We start from the raw sequence: 24,279 nt of genomic DNA, 5'->3' as shown, positions 1-24,279 counted from the left end.
TAACATAATCTTGTGAGTAGATTTCTCCCCCAGAACCACAACACGTTTTACTTCAGCCCAACTAACATAATCTTGTGAGTAGATTTCTCCCCCAGAACCACAACACGGTTTTACTTCAGCCCCACTAACATAATCTTGTGAGTAGATTTCTCCCCCAGAACCCAACACGTTTTACTTCAGCCCCACTAACATAATGTTGTGAGTAGATTTCTCCCCCAGAACCACAACACCGTTTTACTTCAGCCCCTCTAACATAATCTTGTGAGTAGATTTCTCCCCCAGAACCACAACACGTTTTACTTCAGCCCCACTAACATAATCTTGTGAGTAGATTTCTCCCCCAAAACCACAACACGGTTTTACTTCAGCCCCACTAACATAATCTTGTGAGTAGATTTCTCCCCCAGAACCCAACACGTTTTAACTAACATAATCTTGTGAGTAGATTTCTCCCCCAGAACCAAACACGTTTTACTTCAGCCCCACTAACATAATCTTGTGAGTAGGTTTCTCCCCCAGAACCACAACACGGTTTTACTTCAGCCCCTCTAACATGATGTTGTTAGTAGATTTCTCCCCCACAACCACGACACGTTTTACTTCAGCCCCTCTAACATAATCTTGTGAGTAGATTTCTCCCCCAGAACCACAACACGTTTTACTTCAGCCCCACTAACATGATGTTGTGAGTAGATTTCTCCCCCAGAACCACAACACGTTTTACTTCAGCCCCACTAACATAATGTTGTGAGTAGATTTCTCCCCCAGAACCACAACACGTTTTACTTCAGCCCCACTAACATAATGTTGTGAGTAGATTTCTCCCCCAGAACCACAACACGGTTTACTTCAGCCCCACTAACATGTTGTTGTGAGTAGATTTCTCCCCCACAACCACGACACCGTTTTACTTCAGCCCCACTAACATAATGTTGTGAGTAGATTTCTCCCCCAGAACCACAACACGGTTTACTTCAGCCCCACTAACATAATGTTGTGAGTAGATTTCTCCCCCAGAACCACAACACGTTTTACTTCAGCCCCACTAACATAATGTTGTGAGTAGATTTCTCCCCCAGAACCACAACATGGTTTTACTTCAGCCCCACTAACATAATCTTGTGAGTAGATTTCTCCCCCAGAACCACAACACGGTTTTACTTCAGCCCCACTAACATAATGTTGTGAGTAGATTTCTCCCCAGAACCACAACACCGCTTTTACTTCAGCCCCACTAACATAATCTTGTGAGTAGATTTCTCCCCAGAACCACAACACGCTTTTACTTCAGCCCCACTAACATAATGTTGTGAGTAGATTTCTCCCCCAGAACCACAACACCGTTTTACTTCAGCCCCACTAACATAATCTTGTGAGTAGATTTCTCCCCCAGAACCACAACACGTTTTACTTCAGCCCCACTAACATGATGTTGTGAGTAGATTTCTCCCCCAGAACCACAACACGTTTTACTTCAGCCCCACTAACATAATCTTGTGAGTAGATTTCTCCCCCAAAACCACAACACGGTTTTACTTCAGCCCCACTAACATAATGTTGTGAGTAGATTTCTCCCCCAGAACCACAACACGGTTTTACTTCAGCCCCACTAACATAATCTTGTGAGTAGATTTCTCCCCCAGAACCACAACACGTTTTACTTCAGCCCCACTGACATAATCTTGTGAGTAGATTTCTCCCCCAGAACTACAACACCGTTTTACTTCAGCCCAACTAACATAATCTTGTGAGTAGATTTCTCCCCCAGAACCACAACACCGTTTTACTTCAGCCCCACTGACATAATCTTGTGAGTAGATTTCTCCCCCAGAACCACAACACCGTTTTACTTCAGCCCCACTAACATAATGTTGTGAGTAGATTTCTCCCCCAGAACCACAACACGGTTTTACTTCAGCCCCACTAACATAATGTTGTGAGTAGATTTCTCCCCAGAACCACAACACCGTTTTACTTCAGCCCCACTAACATAATCTTGTGAGTAGATTTCTCCCCCAGAACCACAACACCGTTTTACTTCAGCCCCACTAACATAATGTTGTGAGTAGATTTCTCCCCCAGAACCACAACACGGTTTTACTTCAGCCCCACTAACATAATCTTGTGAGTAGATTTCTCCCCCAGAACCACAACACCGTTTTACTTCAGCCCCACTAACATAATGTTGTGAGTAGATTTCTCCCCCAGAACCACAACACCGTTTTACTTCAGCCCTACTAACATAATCTTGTGAGTAGATTTCTCCCCCAGAACCACAACACCGTTTTACTTCAGCCCCTCTAACATAATGTTGTGAGTAGATTTCTCCCCCAAAACCACAACACCGTTTTACTTCAGCCCCACTAACATAATGTTGTGAGTAGATTTCTCCCCCAGAACCACAACACGGTTTTACTTCAGCCCTACTAACATAATGTTGTGAGTAAATTTCTCCCCCAGAACCACAACACCGTTTTACTTCAGCCCTACTAACATAATGTTGTGAGTAGATTTCTCCCCCAGAACCACAACACCGTTTTACTTCAGCCCCACTAACATGTTGTTGTGAGTAGATTTCTCCCCCAGAACCACAACACCGTTTTACTTCAGCCCACTAACATAATGTTGTGAGTAGATTTCTCCCCAGAACCACAACACTGCTTTTACTTCAGCCCCCTACTAACATGTTGTTGTGAGTAAATTTCTCCCCCAGAACCACAACACCGTTTTACTTCAGCCCCACTAACATAATGTTGTGAGTAGATTTCTCCCCCAGAACCACAACACCGTTTTACTTCAGCCCCACTAACATGTTGTTGTGAGTAGATTTCTCCCCCAGAACCACAACACCGTTTTACTTCAGCCCCACTAACATAATGTTGTGAGTAGATTTCTCCCCCAGAACCACAACACGGTTTTACTTCAGCCCTACTAACATAATGTTGTGAGTAAATTTCTCCCCCAGAACCACAACACCGTTTTACTTCAGCCCCACTAACATAATGTTGTGAGTAGATTTCTCCCCCAGAACCACAACACTGTTTTACTTCAGCCCCACTAACATAATCTTGTGAGTAGATTTCTCCCCCAGAACCACAACACGTTTTACTTCAGCCCCACTAACATAATGTTGTGAGTAGATTTCTCCCCCAGAGCCACAACATGGTTTTACTTCAGCCCCACTAACATAATGTTGTGAGTAGATTTCTCCCCCAGAACCACAACATGGTTTTACTTCAGCCCCACTAACATGTTGTTGTGAGTAGATTTCTCCCCCAGAACCACAACACTGTTTTACTTCAGCCCCACTAACATAATCTTGTGAGTAGATTTCTCCCCCAGAACCACAACACGTTTTACTTCAGCCCCACTAACATAATGTTGTGAGTAGATTTCTCCCCCAGAGCCACAACATGGTTTTACTTCAGCCCCACTAACATAATGTTGTGAGTAGATTTCTCCCCCAGAACCACAACACCGTTTTACTTCAGCCCCACTAACATAATCTTGTGAGTAGATTTCTCCCCCAGAACCACAACACCATTTTACTTCAGCCCCACTAACATAATCTTGTGAGTAGATTTCTCCCCCAGAACCACAACATGGTTTTACTTCAGCCCCACTAACATAATGTTGTGAGTAGATTTCTCTCCCAGAACCACAACACGGTTTTACTTCAGCCCCACTAACATAATCTTGTGAGTAGATTTCTCCCCCAGAACCCAACACGGTTTTACTTCAGCCCCACTAACATAATCTTGTGAGTAGATTTCTCCCCCAGAACCACAACACCGTTTTACTTCAGCCCCACTAACATAATGTTGTGAGTAGATTTCTCTCCCAGAACCACAACACGGTTTTACTTCAGCCCCACTAACATAATCTTGTCAGTAGATTTCTCCCTCAGAACCACAACACCGTTTTACTTCAGCCCTACTAACATAATCTTGTGAGTAGATTTCTCCCCCAGAACCACAACACGTTTTACTTCAGCCCCACTAACATAATGTTGTGAGTAAATTTCTCCCCCAGAACCACAACACCGTTTTACTTCAGCCCTACTAACATAATGTTGTGAGTAGATTTCTCCCCCAGAACCACAACACGGTTTTACTTCAGCCCCACTAACATAATGTTGTGAGTAGATTTCTCCCCCAGAACCACAACACCGTTTTACTTCAGCCCTACTAACATAATGTTGTGAGTAGATTTCTCCCCCAGAACCACAACATGGTTTTACTTCAGCCCCACTAACATAATGTTGTGAGTAGGTTTCTCCCCCAGAACCACAACACGGTTTTACTTCAGCCCTACTAACATAATGTTGTGAGTAGATTTCTCCCCCAGAACCACAACACAGTTTTACTTCAGCCCCACTAACATAATGTTGTGAGTAGATTTCTCCCCCAGAACCACAACACCGTTTTACTTCAGCCCCACTAACATAATGTTGTGAGTAGGTTTCTCTCCCAGAACCACAACACCGTTTTACTTCAGCCCCACTAACATAATGTTGTGAGTAGATTTCTCCCCCAGAACCACAACATGGTTTTCATTTTAGGCTCCTTCCTTCATAGATTCGCCTGTTGAAAGAAATATATGTATATGGTCCATAAATCAGTTCTCTGATCTCTTGCTGTTTGTCTTTTCAGGTTGGAAAAATTTATTTTGACTCCAAAAGGGGTTGCCAAGAAGATTGTTACGTTGGTTTACCGACATATGTACCTGGTAAGTAGGAACTTGCTACAACAGTGTTTGTGTTGGGCTCCGGTCGATTATACAATCTAGTAGTCTTGTGATAACCTGGGTTTATCCAGGTCCGCCGACCACTGTTGCCCTCATTGTTTACAGACAGCTGATACGTACTTGTAGCTGGAAGATAGCTGGTTGTGGCTGTAATCTTCACTCACATACCACAGCATCCTTGTCAGAGTCTACTTACTTGAGTCTGGTCGTCAGGATGAGTGACTGTGTTGCTACACACACCTGACTGTTGTGTTACCTTGTGTTATGTTGTGTTACAGCTGGACACCAGTGGCTGCTGGGCCTGTCGCTGGACAAGGAGGTTGCAGACACAGACCAGTACCTATACACACGATTGCAGCAGAAGTGGGAGGAGCTAGAACTCTCAGAAGAAAATACGTTAGTAGAGACTAGAAGATACTGTTCATGTTCAGATGGAACAGGTCTGGCCTGTTGTGTTGAGTTGTGCTTCATTGATAGTACACATTTGTCAGGTGTTCATGGGGCCGATAGGTTCTTGCTCAGATTGTCGTTGAGAATACTTAAAAGACAGAAGGAAATAATTCTCCATTCAATCATGAAACATGACTCAAAGTGGGGTGCTCTCCTCCAGGTCAACCCCCGGAGTTATCCCCCTTCAGTGCTCCTTTCTCTCATCATTTTGAAGGGGAAACCAGGCAATAGCATGTTGTCAATAGTTTGTATAAAGTTAACTGTTTAGCATTCTATCATAAGGTGCTTTTCTGTCCTTCTGTAATCATGTTTGTTGTGGTCACATCTCTAAAACTGACTGGAATTCATTCTTGAAACTTTGTACACACAAATACCATGTTTTCAAGATATACCTTTTGCTACTGAGAGCTTTTTAGATTTTCATTTTTTTCCATTTTCATTATGTTCCATTTTCATTGATTGTTCATTAGTGATATTCTTGACTCATGCATCAGATTGAATGAGTCATAGTACGACTAGTTATCGAGGTCGACGGTTCTACCTCAACATTACCCGGCAGCTCAAGGCAGATGAATTGTGATCAATATCCAAGCCGCTTCTTACATTTTCACGGTGGAAGATTTTCTTACTAAAGTGATTTGTCATTTCCACATCATGATACCAAGTTTTACATTTTACCGGTTTCAGAACTAGAGAAAAATCCCTAAATTAAAGTCAGGTAATGGCCTTATGTTGAAATATGAGTTGAAAATGTTGTTTATCCTGTAAAATGTCTCCTCCACAAATATGGTGACAGTGTGTTGTTTCTTTTTCAGAGCAAATGTTACCATTGAGTTAGACACAAACCAAGTTCGGGGTTTTTTATTCTCGGCTCAGGCACATCTGCACTGGCCATCGCTGGTGCGAAAATGCAAGATCAAGTTTCCCTTGACACAGATAGGCAACATATCAGTAAGTAGCACAGTTAAACAGCATGATAATAGCACAGTCAGTGTGACAGGTGAGGTGATGTTCCAGGGCATTATCTGTGAGTAATTATTATCATGTAATCACAGACTTCCATGATGATCCTAATATGCAGGAGAGCCATGCATTCCTCGCCAAGATTTCATGTTATGTTACTTGTTCTAATTACAAAGAGGAGAAGCTGCGTTGTAGCTGGAATATTGCTGAGTGTGGTGTTAAACAACAAACAAACAAATACAAAGAGGAAAACTGAAAAAAATAACTTACATTCAATTACTTATGTGCTCTCATTGTGACAAGACAGACTTACACCAGTTATTTATGTTTTACTTGCAGATATCAGATTTTATAGTAGAGAACACAGGCGACCTGCCCGTTTTAATGCAGATTCTGCCTCTTCCATTATATCCAAACCCTCATACAATCCTGGATCTACTCAACTACAAGTAAGTCACTCCTTGTAGAACCAACAATCCATAAGTAATGGTCTAATGGTATATTGGGTTATGTATTTGCTGCTTGATGCTCCAAGTTTCATGGGGGCTGTGGGGTAGCCTAATGGTTAAAGCGTTGGCTCGTCACGCCGAAGACCAGGGTTCAAATCCCCACATGGGCACAATGTGTGAAGCCCATTTCTGGTGTCCCCTGCCGTGATGCTGCTGGAATATTGCTAAAAGCGGCATAAAACCAAATTCAGTCAGTCAGTCCAAGTTTCATGGAAAACCTTCATAGGTCATACCATACATCACTCTGAAGCAAAGGCTGTTGGTGCATTATCAGTAGTGTAGGCTGTACAAAGCTAGGTAGTATTTCACACTGATCTCAATCAAATACCAGGTACGTTACACATTAGTGAACATGTTATTTGTTGTACAGTATGCCTGCATCATCCATCCTTGTGATGTGTTACCACTGTAGCCATTTCCATGACCTGTAACTATGGTAACCATGACTGTTCCAGGTTATCAGCTGACCTTACAGACTTTATAGAAACTGAGGACTTAGAAACCTTCACTCTCCAGGACTTGGAAGAGTATAATGTAAGTTGTCCATTACAGGTGGCACTTGCTTCACAGTACATGCTTCAGTATACGTGCTTCACAGTACATGCTTCACAGTACATCCTTCACAGTACATGCTTCACAGTACATCCTTCACAATACGTGTTTCACAATACATGCTTCACAGTACATGCTTCACAGTACATCCTTCACAATACGTGCTTCACAGTACATGCTTCACAGTTTGTGCTTCACAATACATGCTTCAGTATACATGATTCACAATACATCCTTCACAATACGTGCTTCACAATACATGCTTCAGTATACATGATTCACAATACATCCTTCACAATACGTGCTTCACAATACATGCTTCAGTATACATGATTCACAATACATCCTTCACAATACGTGCTTCACAGTACATGCTTCACAGTTTGTGCTTCACAATACATGCTTCAGTATACATGATTCACAATACGTCCTTCACAATATGTGCTTCACAATACATGCTTCACAGTACCTGCTTCACAATACATGCTTCACAGTACATCCTTCACAACACATGCTTCACAGTACATCCTTCACAACACATGCTTGACAATACATCATTCTTCACAACACATGCTTGACAATACATCATTCTTCACAACACATGCTTGACAATACATCATTCTTCACAACACATGCTTGACAATACATCATTCTTCACAACACATGCTTCACAGTACATCCTTCACAACACATGTTTCACAGTACATCCTTCACAACACATGCTTCACAGTACATCCTTCACAACACATGCTTCACAGTACATTCTTCACAACACATGCTTGACAATACATCATTCTTCACAATATTTGTCTCACAGTGCTGTCCCCACATGGGTACAATGTATGAAGCCCATTTCTGGTGTCCCCCGCCGTGCCGTTGCTGGAATATTGCTAAAAGCGGCGTAAAACCAAACTCAGTCAGTCAGTCAGTCAGTCAGTCTCTCAGTGCTGCCTCACAATACATGAGTCTATACGTGCTTCACTATACATGCACCAAGATACATTCTTGGTATATACACCTAGGGGGGTTGCAAGACTCGGGTAACATGTATGTCATAATACCTGACATAAATGTATCAGCTTGTCATCATGATATCAGGCCTAATGATACCTCTTCATTTTGTATAAAAGCACAAGTGTGTATCCTCAACCACACAAGTTGAGTCAGAAATAGAGCGTTTCTACAGGATCAAGCCTGTGACACCTCGCCCGAAATATTGTTAACAGAACTGAGTGGTGTTTGTACATGGTCACGAAATGAATTTACAGACTTCAGTCACCTGTTATACTTCCTTTGTTGTTAAGTAGTTGTTTTGATGAGACCTTGAACCCATCACTTTGTACTAGAAGGTTGGCTCTATGTCTCTTACACTGTTCTGCAACTGTGAGGCATGTTGTGTTTTCAGGACAATGCTCAGAATCCAATCCCTGGACTACGCAAGTCTGTTGAGAACTTGCTGGGAGTGAAGGCACACAAACACTCCATAGCCTCTGTACTACAACCGGGGGCCAAGTTGAAGGTCAGGGTGGGTTTCCAACCCAAGGACGACTACTCCAGAACATCCATTATACTAATAAGGTAAGAACTGTTCATGGGACACACTAGATGCCAGTATTGGTCATCATCCAGCCTCAGCTCCACAATCAACATTCATCTTTATAGGCAGTTTTACACACGTTTGCTATCGGACACATCACATGGAGCAACACCTGACAGAAATTGACGTAATACAAGAGTCTGTACATTTATCCACAATACAGAGTTACTGCTTTTGTTTTCCATTCAGAACTGCCTCTTTCTTTCTTTAGAATATATTGTGTTGTGTTGAGTCATGGATACATGTACATTGTGTTGAGTTGTGTCCTACATTGTGTTACAGAAACAACCTGACCATCATTGACACGGTGGTGGTGCAGGGCCAGGGGTGTACATTGTGTTGAGTTGTGTCCTACATTGTGTTACAGAAACAACCTGACCATCATTGACACGGTGGTGGTGCAGGGCCAGGGGTGTACGTTGTGTTGAGTTGTGTCCTACATTGTGTTACAGAAACATCCTGACCATCATTGACACGGTGGTGGTGCAGGGCCAGGGGTGTACATTGTGTTGAGTTGTGTCCTACATTGTGTTACAGAAACAACCTGACCATCATTGACATGGTGGTGGTGCAGGGCCAGGGGTGTACGTTGTGTTGAGTTGTGTCCTACATTGTGTTACAGAAACAACCTGACCATCATTGACATGGTGGTGGTGCAGGGCCAGGGGTGTCGCGGGGAGATGCGGTTCAGCAACAGGAAGCCGGGCTCACATTCACCCCTCATGTTCGATATGAACGAAAAACATTTGAAAAACTGTGATAGTAAGTGTGATCCTCTATAAGAATAAGCAGTGTAGACAATAGTTGTACTGAAATGTTTGTTCTTCAGAAAACTATGGTAAACTATGTTATTTTTCCTTATCCTGACTCATGCTCTTTTGCTTGTCTCCTTCCTCTTGCGAACATAGTGGAACACTTGTATCTCCCTAATTGAAGCTCCCTTCAATGTAAATTCACTAATTAGCGCTCACCACGAGTTACCTCCCTTCCACAAGCTCGGGAACGAGGGCGCCACCTCCACCCATGTGCCTCACTCTCTCCTTCTTCGCCCAGTGAGCTGGACGTGAGAGCACCTGTGTCTTCCGACACACTATATCCTTTGATTATATTTACTTAGTTACCTCGTATAGACATCTATAGAGGTTTAGCTAGTATCTTTCAACAATTATATATTGATATTTAGTCGTTTTTCTACAGTTTATTCACGGGACGCCGTGTTTGTTTCAGTGGATTACGTTGATGAAAATTCTGTACTATTGCAGATTACGTTTTTTATATGCCTTAGTTGTACTGCGCCATGTTCATTTTATTCACGTTGCAGTTGCGGTACTAATTTATCCAATTCTACCTATTATTAATATTTACTTTGCGTTTGAGACGCGCAGCAGATAGGTCGCGTATGCAGAGTCTAGTATGACTGATACACCTGAACCCCTCGCCAGTCTACTGCTGTTGGCCGACCCCCCTCCCATGTGGTGTTCCGCTAGAGTGGTGGAGAGGCATGGGACGTAGTCCGCCCTCTCCAAGAAGCATCCTGCTTCCCCAGACATCCCATCGTCGCAGCCGAAGACTGGAGGGTTTTCTACTACAGTCAACAGCCGAGATTGTTCCCTTCGCAGATTTGGGCCTGTATGATGATCAGCCGATCATCATACCTGATGTACATCAAAAGAATGACTGATGTCGGCAACAGTGATGTCAGCGCAGATCAGCATGCAGCCTGATGTACCAACGCTGATATTCGATGATCTTCCTGAGGGTCCCATCGCTACGAACACTCAACGCAGACGTAGCACACCCAGGGCAGCGTCGACCTCTGAGGGGAAATCAACGAAGTCTACTAGGACTTTCTCAACCGAGATTGTTCCAGCCGATGACCTGGACCTCTATGATGATCAGCCGATCATCATCCCCGACGTACGCCACAAGAAGCGACCGGTGACAGCTACAATGACATCAGCAGAGATCACCATGCAGCCTGATGCCTCTACACTGATGTCGGACGATATTCCTGTGGACCCCTCCATTAACACCTGCAGATAAGGCACCGACGACCTCGTCGCAGACCATCCCTGAGGACCTGATGCGGCAAATTATGACCATGATGGAGGACCGCTACAGACTGCAAAAGCAGGGACCGAGCCTTCGCGAAGGCTCCAACGTAGACAGCACCCCAGAGGCACCCCCCGTCAACGTAGCAGCCAGGACGATGTCACCTTCGCGAAGGAAGTCACGGACCACCTTGATGAAGGACCTAGATGTACAGCCTTCGCAAAGGACTTCGCTAAGGCGGGAAGGACCTAGATGTACAGCCATCGCAAAGGACTTCGCGCAGGCGGGATAGATCATCACTTTCTTCGGTTTCATCCCTAGATGTGGACTCGGACCATCAGACATCACGGAAGCCTTCGCGAAGGTCATATCCTCGTTCCCCCGGACCGGACGCAGAGGAAGCTTCGCGAAGGCATTCGCCAAGGACACCTGAATCCAGATCATCATCATCTAGAAGGACATCAAGGGACTATACAAGAGCTTCGCGAGGCTATCAACGCTCCTCATTAAGTTCTCCGAAGATCAACCCATAGACAAGTTGATCATCGATATCAAGAATAAGAACTACAATCGTAAATTGGTTCAGTTGAATCCATGACTAGACGTATGTTCTCTGGCCTAAATAGATCTAGAACGATCAATAAGACACTTATCACCAGACTTTGTAACATGACTTCTGAAGATGATAAGATGATCCATGCGGCCCTACTTATGCACAGCCAGCAAGTCCCAGGTCAGCCTCGAGAGGAGCTAGAGCCTCACCGCCACAAGGGACATCGCGGAGAGTAGCGCCGCCCCCACATCCTGTTTAACACAGAGGTCGTTTCATGGCAAGCCATATATATATTATATATATATACTAATCGGGCTTTGACTCGATACCTTCGCCAAGGTCGCGAAGGCTAAGTTGCTGCAAGTCTACTTCACCCAGAAAATCTAGAAAGGATACTTCGAGAGCTTCGCGAAGTCTTCGGCATTCACCGAGGAAGTTTCCTCCAAGGTCTCCATATACTAGCCACTCGTCATATATAGCTACTCGTCAGTCCGTTCAACACATCGCATAAGTTGTCTATCAACTGTATGTCAGATGCCGTCTATAAGCCTACGCGAAGACAATTGCACAGGCTATTTACAACACAAAACGTCGCTGTATTATTTAGTCAACGACGTTTTCATAGATCTTCACAGAAATCAACTATTCCGTATAAATTGCTAGAATATGCAATCTCGGACGGCGATACGATTATCTACATGCGTGACCATTACGCATATCTGCAGACAATTCAATATCGAAATTGAACAGCAGCCTTGTTACAGCGAGTATAACTCATAATCGCCAACGCTTCTGAGAAGAAATATGTACAACAAGTTCAGCTTTAATTCTACAATTATGACGATACATTCATGTATACAGTCTACAAGATGACAACTTGCAAGTTTATTGTACCTTTATATAAGGAAGTGGGAATTATATTCAAAACTGAAGTTACTTTCACGACAGCCAGGAAAATAACCTACCCAGCAATAATATTACAGAGCGAGGTATTTCGCGCTGGAGGTTTCGCGCGTTTACCACTAACCCTCGAAACACGTGGTCACTCGGGTAACTTCGGGAAGCTACGGTGAAGACCGACATTTATGCTATTATCAACGACGGCAAGATTTTATACAAGGTTTTTTCCTACTACACCGGTGACATCACAGCGTGGGTATCATACAGAATCAAAATGCCTTGTTCTGATTGGACTGCGATGGACAACGCCCTACATAGAGGTCGATCTTAGTTCACAGTGCAAGACTTACGTCACAAGTGACAACTATATATCAGTGAACGAGCAAGCCTCCTTACAGTCCAGTTAACCTGAACCTTCATGATTAGGCTGCTTTCTTCAGGTTAGAGACCTCCCCTGTCAAGTTAAGACGAGGGCACGGCAGTCAGGCGATTTTTCATAAAGTTCACGAGGACAGACACACCTGGTTGTGAACCTACATCATCAAGGACTTCGCAGCGAATTACCTAGACGACGGGATACAAGTGGATCTAAATCCACAGCATCTCAGACTACAGCTGAATTTCATCATCAAGCTACTAACACAACTAGATGGTTAGTAACCTACTTAAGCTTCTGATTGGAGAATTAAACGGAAGTTTCACACTCCAACTTGGGAATCTGAATATAGTGCTCCAACACCTCACAAGTGAGGTTTATGAACACGCCTGGATGACATACTTGGGCTCCATGATACGATGATTCTATCACGATGGCCAACAAGAGCACTGTAAATTAATCTCCACTGAACCAAACAGGAAGGGAAAATGCAACAGATTATTTCCTCTATCATCAACTTAGGCAGAATGAAGTCTCACGTACTATATCTCCGTTTGGATCAGAACTGTCATACTATGTGCATACAAGACGGATGGACCCAACCCGATCCTCCATGAGCTTTTAATACTCATGATATTAGAGCGTTAACTTCTACAATTGATCTACACTATGTTATTTGGAATAATGGAGGGTTTATTTCTGGAGATCCGATATGGTGGTTGCCAACCATTATCTGAGAGATATCACCACTGAGGACGTCTCAGGTATCCACCAATTCGATCCCATGGTCCTCGCACAACAATTGACTGTTCCTCGGAGAAGATAAGTCAATCTTACAGTTTTCTACTTATCTTATAACAGTACTAAATAGTTACATGTTATATATAATTTGCTTAAGTTCCTTTTATCATCACAGTACTATGATTATTACATCATACAATATACAAGTTAACAACTCTACAGAGTTTGTTATTATATATTTACCTTAAGTTAATCATATCTTAAGAGTAGTACTATTGTAACATGATAATATGTCATCATATTCTGAGCAATATGGCTATTTTTATAACATGTATTAGCTAACAAACTCTACAGAGTTTTTGCTATTTATATATGTAACTTAAGTTTATTCATATCTTAAGCGCAGTACTATGTTTATATCATATAGGTATATTAGCTATCAAAACTCTAAAAGAGGTTTTTGCTATTATATATTTAGCTTAAGTTTTCATCATATTTTAAGCTTTATGGTTACATTATAACATGTATTAGCTAACAAACTCTACGGAGTTTTTGCTATTATTTATGTAGCTTAAGTTTTCCTTCATAAGCTCAATACTAGGTTTATATCATATAAGTATTTTAGCTAACAAACTCTAAAGGGTTTTGTACAATTAGCTTAAGTTTCATCATATCTTAAGCAGTATATTTACATTATAAAATGTATTAGCTAACAAAACTCGACAGAGTTTGCTATTATATATATATAGCTTAAGTTTAATCATATCTTAAGCTCAGTACTATGTTTATAACATAAAAGTATATTAGTTAATAAACTCTAAGGAGGATTTTTTTGCTATATTCATTTAGCTTAAGTCTAATCTTATCTTAAGCTTAGTACTAGGGTTACATTATAAATCTATTAGCTAATAAACTCTACAGAGTTTTTGGCTATTGTATATGTAGCTTAAGTTAATTATATCTTAAGCACAGTACTATACTCATATTGTAAAATATATTAGCTAACAAACTCTACGGAGTTTTGCTATTATATATGTAGCTTAAGTTAATTATATCTTAAGCACAGTACTATACTCATATTGTAAAAATATATTAGCTAACAAACTCTACAGAGTTTTGCTATTATATATGTAGCTTAAGTTAATTATATCTTAAGCACAGTACTATACTCATTGAAAAAATATATTAGCTAACAATCTCTACAGAGTTTTGCTATTATATATGTAGCTCAAGTTAATTATATCTTAAGCATAGTACTATACTCATATTGTAAAAATATATTAGCTAACAATCTCTACAGAGTTTTGCTATTATATATGTAGCTTAAGTTAATTATATCTTAAGCGGAGTACTATATTCATATTGTAAAAATATATTAGCTAACAAACTCTACAGAGTTTTGCTATTATATATGTAGCTAAAGCTTTATCTTATCTTAAGCTCAGCATTATATCTGTATCATATAAGTATATTAACTAACAAACTCTAAAGAGTTTGCTAATTTAATTAGCTTAAGTTTAATCATATCTTAAGCTTAGTACTATGTTTATATCTTAAAGTATTTTAGCTAACAAACTCTAAGGAGTTTATACTAGCATATTAACAAGCTTAAGTCTATTAGTCTTAAGCATTGTATTAATGTTATATATACTTTATCATAATAAGTACATTGTAATAACCTTTATATGGCAGCTGATAAGTTAGCAGCAGGAATTCATCAGTTCAGTGCCTTTATGAAGTTCCCATAGGGTTATTACAATCATCACAGTTCAAATCACTAATTATTAAAAATCCAAAGTATATATATTCCCACCTCCTTTCCGTCGGATTCTACAAGCAAAAGAGCATGAGTCAGGATAAGGAAAAATATGTAATTTTTAGAGTAAAATTGATATTTTATACTTATCCTGACTCATGAGGTCAGCCCTCCCATCCTCCCCACATAACACTTTGGATTTCCCTGTAAATTCAAATGTTGGGCTCAGTATATGAGGAGAGAGTGAGGCACATGGGTGAAGGTGGCGCCCTCGTTCCCACGCCTGTGGAAGGGAGGTAATTCGTGGTGAGCGCTAATTAGTGATTTTACATTGAAGGGAGCTTCAATTAGGGAGATACAAGTGTTCCACTATGTTCGCAAGAGGAAGGAGACAAGCAAAAGAGCATGAGTCAGGATAAGTATAAAATATCAATTTTACTCTAAATATTACATGTTTTTTAAAATATTATTGTTCTTTAGTTGAATGTGTGGTGCCAGGATTTCATGTCTTTCTAATGGCTTATCAACTACATTCATTAAGGTGTTACCATGGTTACTGCAGTTTCAGAGAAAAAGCCCAGCAAGAGCATGGTGCCACATTTTACCGTGAGGAGGACATTCACACTGCGGAACACGGGGGAACTACCGTTCTACGTCCAGGGATTCAGCATCAATGACTCACCCTGTGAAGGCTATGGTTTCAAAATTTTAGACTGTGAAGGATTTGAAATGCCACCAAATACAAGCAGAAAAATAGATATTGCGTAAGTACATCTGCATGCTGAAGATCCTGTGTAGAGCTGGTCTCATCATCAGGTCACCAGTGTCAATCTTTCTCTGCTGTGGTATTGGGCAGTATGAGCACTGATGCATCAGTGAGGTGTGAAAGATTCCCAGTGACCTTGCTTTGTCAGCACCACACCCCTGCTCTTGGCTTTAAACAAATACTACACATGTAAGATGGGTATCACTTTTAGCTATATGTAATCGTAGTAAATCACTCACTTGTTCCCTCAATCACAAGACTTGATGAGGTTCCTTCAGGTAATTGTGTTAAAGTTTCACCTCTTGAATCACAAGAGTGGAAGAGTCTGTTCCTATCTTTTGGCCTCAGACATGTCTTATTACAGTGTCAATGTAAATAAAGGACAAACAGAATTAACAAATAATTTTCTCACTGGTTTTGTTGGTTATTTGCAGCTTCACCCCAGATTTTACCATGTCAAGAATCCGGAGGTCCCTGACAGTTCACACAAGTTTAGGTCCGCCAGCCAACTACACGCTACAGGCAACAGTTCCCCCCCACCTCCTGTCCAAGTGCTCTGCAGCACTGCCCCGGCCCAACTGGGAACCCGTGCTGTATTACTCCATCGTATGCGTCATGAACTTCCTCCTCTTCTGCATCCTTGTGGCAGCATACTTTGAAGCAGATCGGATCATCGTGGCAGACATACTCAAACGTAAGCTCCGAGTCAACACAGCGCAGTCATTCGACAAAGGGAAAGTTTTTGATTTACGTAATGTAGCGGGCTTGTCCATCTCTCCCAAGCCTCCCCCACCTCACTTAACAGCAGACATGAGAGGACGGCAGATGATCGAGATCAACGGCCACTTGGAGTACAAGCAGGCACGTAGAGAACCTTTCATCGGCAGCATTCTCAGTGTTCTCAGAAATCTCATTCCACGAAAAATATCACTCTTTTCACGGCGATCTCATGTTGAGAGACAGAGTTCCCGCGAGCTGAAGCAAAGTCTGTGTCTGTAATTACCAGTGCAAAGCCACAGACCATTGATAAAGACAAACCAACACCAGCAACCACCCCAACCCCAACCCCAACCCCAACCCCAACCCCAACCCCACCACAGGAAACTGTGGCCACAGAGAAATCCATACCACCACACAGAATGAAAAATCCAGATCCACATCCAGACGGAATCAGGATTCAACTCGCTGATGGGCACCTGCCGACTAGATCCGGAGACCGGGTATTAAAGATATGACCATTCCAGAACAGAACGCATCGAATGGACCTTAATGACCCCCGAAAAGCGAGATACTAGGGGCCATACCGATGATGGAACGGTCGGTCCAGCACTGACTATGGGGAACGCTGTTGATGACATCACAGAGATAAAGGAAGAGGTGAGCCAGCTGAAGCTGGGTAAGATGAAGAACAAGAAGAAGAACAGGACTCGCCTGGAGCGGGACCTTTTGAAGGACAAAGTCCTGCTGCCCCAACATGAGAACTCCCTGACAGACGACCGGGATGAGATCTCCTCCACCACCACTGACTCGTCCGCTGGAGATGTCGAGGAGAAGGTAGGAACACTTCCATCATGCACAAGTAGTAGAAATGTTTTCTGGCCCACATACTGCTAGTCTACGAGGAAATTCTGTCTGAAAAGGATTGGGTACAAGTTATACAACACCGTCTCCGTAGTATTTACATAGTATTATTTACATTCATTCTACAAGATGGACAGAGAAGAACAGAAAGATGGGAAAGAGAGGAACAGTTGCAACAATTAAGAAAGTCGTTTTGATTGGCAAATATATGTTTGAACAATTTTAAATATGTTTTGATTTATGTGAACAGTCAGATCTGCATTGCCATGTAATAGTAACTCATAGGTTATATTCACATTGGTAACACTGCATAAATTAGTAACTGACCAGTAATGTTTACCAATAGTGATAACATATAATTACATGTCAAAGCCTGGTGTTATGAAAACGTTTCCTGGACATGAGATGGTCCAAAGTGTGTTACTCACATTCACCAAGTCCTAGACCCAGTGTTCACACAACAATCCATAGCTGTTATAGCTGGAGATTTCCAGACCTGTTATAGTCATGGCGTACTAGAACTCAACAGGAACGGTGATCTTCGTCCGGCTAATATTATTATAACCCTTTGATTTATTATGATTTATCATTTTGATGGTATTCCTTGTCTTATTTCTAGAATTCCAGTGCTCGAGACTCTACTCCCGAGCCCCTAGTACCACTAGTAAAGAGATCCAAGACCAAACTCCGACCCATGGATCGGGCAGTTCCTGCCATCCTTGACGATGACTACAATGATGAGGAAGAGTTTGAGTTGACCTCCAAATCAAGAGGCCATCGCAAGATTCGTGTCAACCCCAAAGAGACGTTTGGGGGAAACATCCTGAGACCAAGGTAACTTGGAAATTGCTGATTTGATACATGAGAACTGTAGCCAACATTATCTGAGTGGTTTGACCTTGTGGTGAAGCATAGTGATGTGGACCCTAGGTGTGTTGCCTGGTGGTTTAGCTTAGAGGCAGTGGTGTGTGAAACCTGTTCTTCCTTTAACTCTCCATGTTAGGACTCCATTTTACAGAAAGTCTCAGCATTCAACCTGGAAAGTGCAATGTCTCCCTCTCTGTCTTCCCACAGCACCCTGGAGCTACCCTACAGTCTGGAGACACGCAAGACCAAGAACTCGACTGCATCAGCTGACTCAGCCAGTAAGAACAAGAGTCCATCAAAGACCACACGAAGCAACTCCAAGGGTAGGCACTGTGTTGTCATCTCACTAACACTGTCATTGTTGTCAGCTTGTTCTCTCACCTGCTGCAGTACTGGGAACAAACTGGGTTGGGAGGACTTGTGTTCAATGACGAGTGGGAAGTGAAGTGACTGGGCCTTTATGTGGGAAGTGTATTGACTAGGCCCTTATGTGGGAAGTGAAGTGACTGGGCCTTTATGATAGAAGTGTATTGACTAGGCCCTTATGTGGGAAGTGAAGTGACTGGGCCTTTATGTGGGAAGTGTTGTGACTAGGCCCTTATGTGGGAAGTGAAGTGACTGGGACTTTATGTGGGAAATGTATTGACTAGGCCCTTATGTGGGAAGTGAAGTGACTGGGCCTTTATGTGGGAAGTGTATTGACTAGGCCCTTATGTGGGAAGTGAAGTGACTGGGCCTTTATGTGGGAAGTGTATTGACTAGGCCCTTATGTGGGAAGTGAAGTGACTGGGCCTTTATGTGGGAAGTGTATTGACTAGGCCCTTATGTGGGAAGTGAAGTGACTGGGACTTTATGTGGGAAATGTATTGACTAGGCCCTTATGTCGGAAGTGAAGTGACAGGGCCTTTATGTGGGAAGTGTATTGACTAGGCCCTTATGTGGGAAGTGAAGTGACTGGGCCTTTATGTGGGAACAAGTGAGTGGGCCTTAATGTGGGAAGTGAAGTGACTGAGCGTTTATGTGGGAAATGACTGGGGTGATAGATTGGAAACACAGAATATTTCACTTGTGATGCATGCCACGTTGTGGATGTTTACCATTATTCCATGATCTGTGTATAGCATCATCTAGACAAATGCAATGTATGTGCTACAATGTGTGTGAGTTCAGCCTCTCCACTGCGGTCTAAACTGTTAAACTCCCACTCAATTAGAAGCAACCAACTAAACTTACATATTATGAGTTGTTGTCTTAGGTACTTTAACTCCAGCATTCCCATGTTACTGTGAAATATCTCCATAATGCACACAATATTTCTAGGTCAGGACTGCAGTCTGCCGGATATACATACTATTGTCTACTTTCTAGGTGACACAAACTATTGTCTACTGTCTAGTGATACACACTATTGTCTAGTGATACACACCATATGTCTACTGTCTAGTGATACATACTATTGTCTACTTTCTAGGTGACACAAACTATTGTCTACTGTCTAGTGATACACACTATTGTCTACTCTCTCAGTGATGCACACTATTGTCTACTGTCTCCGTGATACACACTATTGTCTACTGTCTCCGTGATACACACTATTGTCTACTGTCTAGTGATACACACTATTGTCTACTCTCTCAGTGATGCACACTATTGTCTACTGTCTCCGTGATACACACTATTGTCTACTGTCTAGTGATACATACTATTGTCTACTTTCTAGGTGACACAAACTATTGTCTACTGTCTAGTGATACACACTATTGTCTAGTGATACACACCATATGTCTACTGCCTAGTGATACACACTATTTTCTACTGTCTAGGGTATACACACTATTGTCTACTCTCTAGGTGATGCACACAATTGTCTACTGTCTCCGTGATACACACTATTGTCTACTGTCTAGGTGATACACACAGTTTTCTACTGTCTAGTGATACACGTTATTGTCTACTGTCTAGTGATACACACTATTGTCTACTCTCTCAGTGATGCACACTATTGTCTACTGTCTCCGTGATACACACTATTGTCTACTGTCTAGGTGATACACACTATTGTCTACTGTCTAGTGATACACATTATTGTCTACTGTCTAGTGATGCACATTATTGTCTACTCACTAGGTGATGCCCATTATTGTCTACTCTCTAGGTGATGCACACTATTGTCTACTCTCTAGGTGATACACACTATTGTCTACTGTCTAGTGATACACATTATTGTCTACTGTCTAGTGATGCACATTATTGTCTACCCTCTAGGTGATGCCCATTATTGTCTACTCTCTAGGTGATGCACACTATTGTCTACTGTCTCCGTGATACACACTATTGCCTACTATCCAGGTGATTCACACTATTGTCTACTGTCCAGGTGATACTCAGACTATTGCCTACTGTCCAGGTGATTCACATGTTTGCATACTGTCTAGGTGATACACAGACTATTGCCTACTGTCTAGGTGATACACACACTATTGTCTAGTGTCCAGGTGATTCACATGTTTGCCTACTGTCCAGGTGATACACACACTATTGCCTACTATCCAGGTGATTCACATGTTTGCCTACTGTCCAGGTGATACACACACTATTGCCTACGGTCCAGGTGATTGACATGTTTGCCTACTGTCTAGGTGATACACATACTATTGCCTACTGTCTCGGTGATGCACATGCTTTATACCCATCTAGTTTTGTGTAAAGCTCTGCATGTTGATTGGTTGCTATGTTGTTACCTAGGTGACACTTTGTTGCACACAACGGCCAGCGACAGCAGTGACCCAGACAAAGATTTCCCAGCGCCTCCGTCGTGGGACTTCCCCAGTGCCACACTGACGCCTGGTTAGATAACTACACTTTGTAGACATGCTCCAAATACAGTCAGAATAATGCTCCAGGGAATAGATTTGAGAACCTCAACTGGTAGCCGCTTTATAGCACACATTGCATGAAAACATTTCAGATATTAAGTAAAATCTGTACGTTTTGAATGTAAAGACTACTGTATTATTTGAATTTTTTTATAATTTTAAATTTGTACTTAAAAGAAACTTTCTAAAGCACACCATATTGCAATTCTTCCCCAAACCCACCACATCCCTGAAATGATACACCACACCACCACACACCACACCACACCACACCACACCATACCACACACACCACTCACACCACACCACACCACACCACACCACACCACACCACACACACACACCACACCACACCACAGTGTCCATTACCTTCCTAAACTATTCCACCCATACCTCACACCCATCCACACATCACACAGACAAGATTCCTACCACACTCTCACTACCCTCACACACCATGCCTACAACATTCTCACCAACCAAACCCCACCACCCACTCACCATGCCTCCTACCACCCACCAACTCTGTCACACCATGCCTACTGCCATCCTACCACCCACTCACCATGCCTACAGTACAACCATCCAACCACCCACCCCATGCCTACAACCATCCTACCACTCACCCACCATGCCTACAACCATCCTACCACCTACCCACTCACCATGCCTACAGCCATCCTACCACCTATCCACTCACCATGCCAACAACTATCATACCGACCACACCATGCCTACAACCATCTTACCACCACTCACCATGCCTACAACCATCCACCCCATGCCTACAACCATCAAACCACCACTCACCATGCCTACAACCACCCACCCCATGCCTACAACCATCGACCCCATGCCTACAACCATCATACCACCACTCACCATGCCTACAACCACCCTACCACCTACCCACTCACCATGCCTACAACCACCCTACCACCTACCCACTCACCATGCCTACACCCATCCTACCACCCCACTCACCATGCCTACAATCATCCTACCACCCAACACACCATGCCTACAACCACCCACCCCATGCCTACAACCATCCACCCCATGCCTACAACCATCATACCACCACTCACCATGCCTACAACCATCCTACCACCTACCAACTCACCATGCCTACAACCATCCTACCACCCCACTCATGCCTACAACCATCCACCCCATGCCTTCAACAATCCTACCACCACTCACCATGCCTACAACCATCCTACCACCTACCCACCCCATGCCTACAGCCATCCTACCACCCACACACCATGCCTACAACCATCCTACCACCTACCCACTCACCATGCCTACAACCATCTTACCACCTACCCACCCCATGCCTACAGCCATCCTACCACCCACATGCCATGCCTACAACCATCCTACCACCTACCCATTCACCATGCCAACAACCATCATACCACAACTCACCATGTCTACAACCATCCTACCACCTTCCCACCCCATGCCTACAGCCATCCTACCACCCATTCACCATGCCTACAACCATCATACCACAACTCACCATGCCTACAACCATGCTACCACCTACCCACCCCATGCCTACAACCATCCTACCACCTACCCACTCACCATGCCTACAACCATCCTACTCACCCATCCTGCCTACAACCATCCCCATGCCACCAGCCACTGCCAGCCACCACCATGCCTACAACCAATCTCTACCAACCCACACACCATGCCTCTCTCAATCTCTCTCTCTCTCTCTCTCTCACACACACACACACACACACACACACACACACACACACACACACACACTTGTGACCCTAAAGCTGTGATTGGAGTGACGAATTAGAGCACAACTGTACATCACATCAACGTTGTTCATCACTAACTGTACTAACACCCCCAGTTGATATTGCTCCACCTGTCTGTTGTGGCTGACTGTCTCACTGTAGTGACGACAGGCCTGTACCTGTCATGTCAGTGTTCTATGTTTCCCACAATCACAGTACTGTCCTTCTCAGTGACACTCACACAGTTGTGTATGTTGTAAATATAGTATGCAGATTTTTTTGTCTGAATCACCAGTATCCTATTATTGGCATTAAGTGAAACATTTTGTTTCTACTTTTTATCCTTCCTCTATGTTATGCTTTGTTTTTCTTTATGAAGTCCAAAATGGTACCAGTAGCCATGGTAACACATTTCCTGGTATTCTGTAGGTGACCTGACTGAGCTGTCCATACAGACAGAGAACTTTGCCCAGAAGCACATCAAGGGCCTGGGCAGTAACGGTAGTGCCAGTAATGGTGGCACCAACAGCCAACTGAACGGCTTCTCCCCCGAGGCCCTCACCAGCTCCAGCCGCTCCAGCAGCTACAGCAGCATCGTCAGCAACAGCAGCAGTGACTCCAACACCAACAAGGCCAAGGGCAAACAATCCACAGCTGGAGACAAGCGAGCTACCGGGTTCTCTCCTTTTGGTGAGAATGGTCTCCCAGGTATGCACCTTTCATACACCAATGCTTCACTGTCCAGGATGTCTCACTGCCAGACTGACGCTGTTTTCTCTTCATAGTATTCATGTATTTTCTAAATCAGCTGAGATTGTAAGTTGATCTGTAGTGTGTGAGATGCCAGGGGTCAATTCCTTCTTGATTCCTGGTTGTATGACTTGAATGAATGTTAGTGTTGAAGTTGACGGACACGATTTTGACTCTTTCAGGACCGTTAGGGATCAAGAATGGAGCTTCCAAATCTCCAACAAACAAGACCCGGAACCCCATGGAGCGGAGGGCCACCATCCCCGGACTCCATGTAAGTCCTACAGTCAAACATATATGAGGGGGCTATCAAAAAGTTTTGAGCCTAAAATACTTTTGATATGTTCATCATAAAAATGACTGATATTGAAGAATGGTTTATATCATTCACATAAACGTAATATTGAAATGCACATTTTGCTAGTGTCAGGTCATGTGACATGTACCCTTATTCATACGGCAGAATTGGATAAGCTTGAGT

The 24,279-nt window shown here is 43.0% G+C and overlaps 1 protein-coding gene across 1 annotated transcript in view; it reads left to right on the top strand.

Moving 5' to 3' along the window:
• Positions 1-24,279, top strand: part of LOC124275355 (transmembrane protein 131-like) — a gene marked incomplete at its 5' end in the record, with an annotated part of 42,002 nt that overhangs the window by 14,072 nt on the left and 3,651 nt on the right. Inside the window, 15 exons of the mRNA XM_046710867.1 lie at positions 4,653-4,728; positions 5,025-5,142; positions 6,012-6,147; positions 6,499-6,608; positions 7,124-7,202; positions 8,626-8,798; positions 9,440-9,579; positions 15,758-15,959; positions 16,396-16,946; positions 17,289-17,515; positions 18,162-18,376; positions 18,617-18,732; positions 23,478-23,756; positions 23,857-23,864; positions 23,990-24,072. Coding sequence (XP_046566823.1) covers positions 4,653-4,728; positions 5,025-5,142; positions 6,012-6,147; positions 6,499-6,608; positions 7,124-7,202; positions 8,626-8,798; positions 9,440-9,579; positions 15,758-15,959; positions 16,396-16,946; positions 17,289-17,515; positions 18,162-18,376; positions 18,617-18,732; positions 23,478-23,756; positions 23,857-23,864; positions 23,990-24,072 — 2,513 coding nt within the window. The remainder of the gene's footprint in view (positions 1-4,652; positions 4,729-5,024; positions 5,143-6,011; positions 6,148-6,498; positions 6,609-7,123; positions 7,203-8,625; positions 8,799-9,439; positions 9,580-15,757; positions 15,960-16,395; positions 16,947-17,288; positions 17,516-18,161; positions 18,377-18,616; positions 18,733-23,477; positions 23,757-23,856; positions 23,865-23,989; positions 24,073-24,279) is intronic.

The sequence above is a fragment of the Haliotis rubra genome, unplaced genomic scaffold (genome assembly GCF_003918875.1).
Source record: "Haliotis rubra isolate DU_JTF1 unplaced genomic scaffold, ASM391887v1 Scf1046, whole genome shotgun sequence".
Classification (NCBI taxonomy): Eukaryota; Metazoa; Mollusca; class Gastropoda; order Lepetellida; family Haliotidae; genus Haliotis; species Haliotis rubra.
This window is presented reverse-complemented; position numbering and strand designations above follow the sequence as displayed.